Below are 6860 nucleotides of genomic sequence, written 5' to 3' on the forward strand. Positions count from 1 at the left end.
TGATACCCAATTGAGGGCATTAGGTGTATCAAATTTTTGATACTTGGTTGTAAGGCCAGTTATTCTGTATGAAGCAAGAGTGTTGGGAAATCAAAAAACATGTCCAAAAAACAAATATAGCAGAAATGGATGAGTGAAAAAAACTAGAAAAGGATAGGGTCAGAAATAGTCATTTGAAGAAACCTAGGAATAGCTCCAGTAGGTGATATAATGAAAAAATAGTAGACTAAGATGGTTTGTCACATGTATAGAAGACCTTTGACAGCACCCATAAGAAGTAATGTGTTGTAAGTTGAAGGGGCTAGTAGGGGTAGGGGTAGACCAAAAAGGACATGGGTCTAAGTAGTAAGAAATGATTCAAGTTCTAATTATTTAACAATGGATACTGCATTAAACAGAATGGAACGGTGAAAAAGGATTCATGTAGCTGGTCCCATAAAGTTAGGATAAGATTTGGATGATGATGATAATGATTTCAAGGTGTTGTTTGAGTTGTAAAGAGAACATTTACGTGTTTTAGGGTGGAAGAGTGCAGAATTGCTGCCCATTATGGGTCTGAGGTCCAATCCACTGACAGTCTTTTACATTGGGGTCACAACAATAGAAATTTAGGTTGTCCAGAATTGAGTTTGTAAACATTATATGCCCAGCTGTCCAGGGGGTAGATATTGGGTGCAACTAGCATTGGACTAGATTGCTCAGGAGTTTCCCATTCATTGCTGCAAAAGGCTTCCTTAAGATCTTACTCAGAGCACAGGTTATGGTTTTCAAATACAAGTTTTGTCCCCTATAGAATTAGTTATATACTCATTGTAAAACAGTTAATAAAGAATATGTGAAGTTATTTTTTTACAAAGCTATGTGTGTTAATTAACTTGGTTTTTTCCTTTTAGTTTTGCTCAAGGAGTCAATTTTCTTACAGCGGGGAATCTCAATCATCCATTGGTTTGGGACTGCATAGCTATATTCAGTTTTCTCTCTTATCCTATCTAGTTTCTATAATCTATCCTTTATTTCTTCTTTGTCTTTCCATTTTTGTGCAAGCAACCGTTGAAGTTGCTGCAGATCTGATTTATCTGGGAACTATGGGGGTAGATCTAATTTACCTTCTTAAGGAACTGTAATTATTTGCTATAGACTTGTAAAAGCATTTAACATATAATAAGCATCTTTGCAAGCATTTTTCATATTTACAATCATACTGACATTTTTATTTTTACCTTGATTAATGCATATTATCTTCATTGTTTCTAGGAAAAGGATATGCGCCTTTAGCAAAGAGCAGGAGCTCATGGTTAAAGACTTATTTGAGCAGTGAGTGTTCAAATATTTTATTTGCCTCACCCCTTATACTTAAAAACAATTAAAATGGTAGAAAATAGAAACCAGAATCATCTCACTAGTACATAGTTACCATTGTTTAAAGCTGGATTCCTATGATTTAATTATTGTGTATGCAGGTTTAAAGACCACAAGAGGTGCAGCTACATGATCGCAAAAGCGTTAGATGCTGATAACACATTTACTGCAGCTCAAGTATCACATAAACTTAAGCAACTTGGCTTACTTGTTCCTCGAAAAAAGAGACCGTCTGAAGGCAAGAAGCACTTGCTTGACAAGCATCCCGAAGGCTTGTTTTCAGATGTGGAGGAAGACAAATCTGATGAAGAAACACTGATTTCACTGATGAAAAGGTTAGTTGTCTGCTTAACTTTTGCAAATTTATACTCTCCATAGGGCTGTAAGGTATTTGCCTGTGTTGTATATTCTCTAAATAATTGAAACATTTATTCTGGCATTTCTTAGATTTGGCACTTAGTGGAGAACAGTGCATGTGCACAAGTTGATGTTAGATGAGTAGTAGCATATCGTATTCGTTCGACCAATTGTATAGTATTGAAGGGTTGCTAAACTCGCCTATTTTGTGATAGAAAAGAAAAATATATGCAAAACCTAAAGTCAGAGAGATGCAAGAAAACCATAGTTAATTTTTATAACAAGTTCATACTTCATAACTTACATAACAAGATACAGAGGGAATAGAAAATTTGCCTGTGAAATGAAGTATAATAGCAAATTCGGTGAACGAGTGGAGGGGCTTGAGCTAAATTTCAGCTGGAGGCCCCTAGGAATCAGGTTTGACTAATTAAAGTGGTCAAGTAATAAAATATGATTATTACAACAACTCTTTGGAAGTAGGCAATGCTGTAAAGAGAATTTATTAGGACAAAAGAAACTTCAGATGAGAATAACTCCCCCACCCCCACCCCATCTACAAAGACGCTGCTGTAGATATGATTAGAGATTTAATTGAATATCATGACCTTTTAATAGTGGTGCCAGACCTCATGCAAGCATTGTGTGATGAAGGCAAGGACAGTAAATGCTCCCTTTCTGCTATTCAAGTCAATAATTCGACAAGCAACAAGGCAAGTTAGTAAAAGCAGTACAGAGGATTTCTAGACCTGCTTGCAAGAATAGGAATAGAGATTTGATTTACTTTTACATGTTACTTAACATGGCTCCTAATAAGGGCTGGTAATTGAAATGCCTTCCACCAGTTGCCATATAAAAGGGCACAAAAACCCTTTATGTGAAAATGGAGACCGAGACTTCCCACTCTATGATTAGTTTTTTCATTCTTGGTTTGGTTTTTTAAGGCTCCTCTTTATATTTCTTTCATTCTCTACTAATTCATTAAACCTGGGATTGTAATCTTGAAAAAGGAGCCATTATTTGGTGCACTGGTAAAATCTCAGGCTAACAAGCATTAGAACATGAATTTAAATCTTTTTCCCAGTCTACCCTTCCCAAGACCTGGATAACTGGAATCATCATTGCGTAATGGCCCTTTAAAATTATCATCATGAAAATACTAAAGTAAAATTTGATATGGCCTATTGATTTTCTTTTATTTTTTTCTCTTATTTTCTTTATTATGATTATAATAATTAGGTTATTTAGCTCCATGCTGCAAGTTTTGTCCAATTCTGAGAACTGTCGTAGTATTCCTAAAGCTTATACTGTTAAATCTTGGTAGCTGATCATTGATTGCTAAGCATGTAAATTTTTGTTAACTTTAACAGGAGCAAAAAGAGCAAGCCATTCTTTGGGGATGTTGCCACTGCAGATTTACCTAAACAGAATATTGAAGCAACATCTTTACAGGGTGATTCTGATAAGGAACTTCTGATCTCTATTCTGGAGTGAGCTCTCTCTCTCTCTCTCACACACACACACACACACACAAACAAACAACAATGGATGATGGATTTACAGTTTCTTTTATTCTTCTGAATGTCCCACAAAAATATCTTTGATAATGTAATACACTTAACATGATCTAAAATACATTAAAAAAGAAATAACTATTTAGAAAAAAACTGTATACTTGTTATTATCTCAATATATTAAAAAATGATGCATTTGAGGATGGGCCTTGGTGCAACGGTTGGGTTGCTCCATTGTGACCTGGGTGACCAGGGTTCAAATCTTGAAAACAGCCTCTGTGGGTAAGGCCGCATACATCTGTCCCTCCCCCAGGCCCTGCATTGGTGGGAGACTTGTGTACTGGGCTGCCCTTTATTCGGATATGATGCATTTCCTTGACAGATATCTTTTTTAATCTTTTGCCTTATTTTTGTTTTTAAAATCCATTTAAAAAATATCTTTTTCTAAGTTTATCAAACATTTGGTATTATACATATGGTTTGCAATTTCTCTGAAATATGGCAAAATTTCCCCAAAATTTCTCTATATTTTGCCAAATCCCAAGGGGCAAAATGAAGACACTACAGAATAAATAAAGAAAAGGTACTTGAATTTATTGAATATTTGGCCTTTCAATCAACACCTTGAACTAGGTTTTCAAAATAAAAGTTCTTTTAAAAAATTTAGTTGGGTAACTATGTAAGAATAATTAACTCTATAATAATTATGCAATAATAGAAAGCTTGTAATATTTAAGGTTGCTAACCTTGCATGATAATATTAGATGTTACCACTGATACCTATTCAAGATTTTAAATTATAAGTTTTGAATGTGTAATTATTACCTTTTTTAAGATATTCAAGTTTTATAAATAAATTTCAAATTCCTTTTAATATTTTTATATTTCCCAATTTCCTCACATTTCTAGATATCTGAGTGGAATTTAGGAAATCCCCATTTACACATGGCAAAAGCCCTAACAAAATATAAACTTTGAACCATGGTTATGGTAATATATTTAAATATTGAGGAATTGCGTATTGGGCCGTTTTTCAATTGCCTTGCTTTGAAGATCTTTATTGCTTTATTTTTTTAGTTGCAGCTTACCATTATAATTGCTGCATTTCTTTTAACTACCTTTGTTAATTCCTCTTTCCTAATATACAGTAAAACTGGTAAAGGGCATGCTTCAAAGGCACAGGATGAGAAACTCACAATTAGCTCAGTTAAGGAGACAGCAATTGGAAGTAACTCTACTCAAGGTGCTTCAGGAAGGTATGTTGCCTTATAATACCCGCCCAAACTCTTCTTGATAAGACATAAGTGAAATTTACCATGTATTATCCTGTGGAATGCTTTTGAATTCTGTTCCGAAATAAAAAGATGTTTGCTTTGCCTAAGGCTCAGTTTGGAAGGAGTGCAGATACAAATATGTATAGTGCAAATACAGGTTTAGAAATACAAAATACAAGGCTTTGTATTGTGCATATTTGCATTTGCACTCTTTCCAAACTGAGCTTAAGGCTGTGTTTGGTTGCAATGCAAATAAATTTGTACTGATGCAAAACTATGGCAACACAAATGATTCGAGTGTAAATTCTGGCCTATTTTTATTTCAGATTTTAGCTTATTTTGTTTGATTGCAGTACAAATGAAGTAAATTAAGACATGAAGCAGGATAAAATAAAACCCAAAACAAAATTAAACAAGAATTTGCTTTTTTCATTTACACTCCCATGCATTTGTACTAGTGCAAATGAAATTGCACTGCAACCAAATACAGCCTAAAGAACTTTTTTTTTTTTAAATTACAATACCTGCCTGGGTACCTTATGTGCCGTACAAATCAGTGTCGGATACTGATGTGTATCCAATACCAAACTAAATATTGCACAAGCACTTTCAGAAATTATTTTTATAGCATTAATACTTACGGAATATGTGAAGTGGTATGTCTTGATAAATCATAGCGTAAAAAATTGTATTTGCTAGAGGTTTATGTTATACTAAATGGGAAATGGAATATTCACACCTATGTCCAAGTTCTCAGGAAATGGAGTTGTATCCCCGTTTCCTGTATCTATTTCCATATTGGTGTCTTTGTTTGGAGTCTAGACATCTTAGGTTCCAACTTCTTTTTCCCTTCAGATAAATTCCTAAATCCTATGAAATGTGTTTTATCTTTTAGGACTCAAGTCAAGGGTATCTGGTTACCTGCTATCATCTATTTGACTTGGGTCAATCCATCGTTAATCGTACCTTTCACTTCAAGTCCCCTCTGAAGGAAGCAGAAATCCATTACTGCTTTACCTCATCAGAAACGTAATGAGCATAAAAATCTATTTGCTGATTAGCCCAACTAATGATGCTCAATGATTTATTGGAAGTTGGGCATGAATCCGCCGTCCATAACTGAATTGAAATGCATAAAAGAAAAAAAAAAATTCTGACCAGGTTTGAACGTCGAACTATCAATTTGCAAGTGTTTGTGCATTGAACTCAAGTCAACTTCTGTCAAAGTCAAACCTTGACTAGTTATTTTGGGTTGGTATTTGCAGGGATGCAAGCAGCCAATCCAAGGAGGCAGGGCTACTTCATATTAATGATGTGGCACTCAACGTTGCTAACCTTAATCAAGAGGCTGAATTTTCTGGTGGGGGCAGTGATGAAGAGATGGAGTCTCCCGTGAACAACGTCTCACAACAAAATATCAATGATGAATTGGCCGATGAGATGGTGGACTCGGAGGATGATGTTGGGGTCGTCGCACGCACAAGCGCCGTATCAAGAAGGAAACTGAAGATGGTGATTGATGCCGACGATGACGAATAAAGTTTGCAGCGTGGTGGGGTCTTCTGTCTTCATACATTTGAAGGAAAATTGAACATGATTTGAGGCCATTCGGGAAGGTATTGGAACTTCTAATTTCCAAACCATGCTTGTTTGGACTAGGGATGTTCGAACAAAGGCTTCCAGGGAGCGCAAAATTCAACTGTAAAATGCTGGTTTCTGGAATTCAGTCAAAGCCATGCATAATGTAAATAACGTAATTTTATCAGGAGTTATATGCTGATTATGCTCTCTCTCTCTCTCTCTCTCTCGTGTTGTATGGATCCTTTATAGGCTTCGAAAATGGACAGCCAAAAAAGGGCGTAATCCGTCTCTTGTCCCTGGATGTCAATTCATATGACCTTTGCGGTGGGTTTTTTGGTAGCACATTGGTCTTGTGGGAGCCTCTGTTGACAATGTCAACGGTGTTCTTTTTCTTTCGCAAATACAGCTCTAGATACAGATGATAATAAGGGTGGTGAGCCTGAGTCCAAATTAACTTCATTTGATGGCTGTTTTAGGGGTTGATTGAATGATAATAACGCCCCACATCACTCCACATCAGCCATCAAGAACATATCCCTCACAACCAGGCTAATCTTTCCGTGCACATTAAATAGCCCCTAATACAACGATCAAGTGAAGCTAATCCGGACTCGGTGAGCCTTTTTTTGCTAGGAAACATATCCAGATAAACCAGCACAGCAGAAACAAAGAAAACAACAAACAACAACCAACAGGAAATAAGAACTAAAAACAAGGATAAAAGCACCTAACTACAAAGGAGCCATGTCAGCAGAATCTGTGATCATGGCCAAGG

The 6860-nt window shown here is 35.9% G+C and overlaps 1 protein-coding gene across 4 annotated transcripts in view; it reads left to right on the forward strand.

Annotated features, from left to right (window-relative positions):
• Nucleotides 1-6294, forward strand: part of ATIM (timeless family protein) — a 30486-nt gene extending 24192 nt beyond the window's left edge. For all 4 annotated transcript variants that reach the window (XM_088961383.1, XM_088961380.1, XM_088961381.1 and 1 more), the window contains 5 exons: nucleotides 1255-1314; nucleotides 1461-1694; nucleotides 3087-3206; nucleotides 4379-4486; nucleotides 5770-6294. In XM_088961383.1, the coding sequence (XP_088817509.1) occupies nucleotides 1255-1314; nucleotides 1461-1694; nucleotides 3087-3206; nucleotides 4379-4486; nucleotides 5770-6043 (796 nt within the window). In that variant the 3' untranslated portion in view covers nucleotides 6044-6294. The remainder of the gene's footprint in view (nucleotides 1-1254; nucleotides 1315-1460; nucleotides 1695-3086; nucleotides 3207-4378; nucleotides 4487-5769) is intronic.
• Nucleotides 6295-6860: the final 566 nt, after the last annotated feature.

The sequence above is a fragment of the Nelumbo lutea genome, chromosome 1 (genome assembly GCF_056320005.1).
Source record: "Nelumbo lutea isolate HS-2025 chromosome 1, American lotus-T2T, whole genome shotgun sequence".
In the NCBI taxonomy this organism is placed as follows: domain Eukaryota; kingdom Viridiplantae; phylum Streptophyta; class Magnoliopsida; order Proteales; family Nelumbonaceae; genus Nelumbo; species Nelumbo lutea.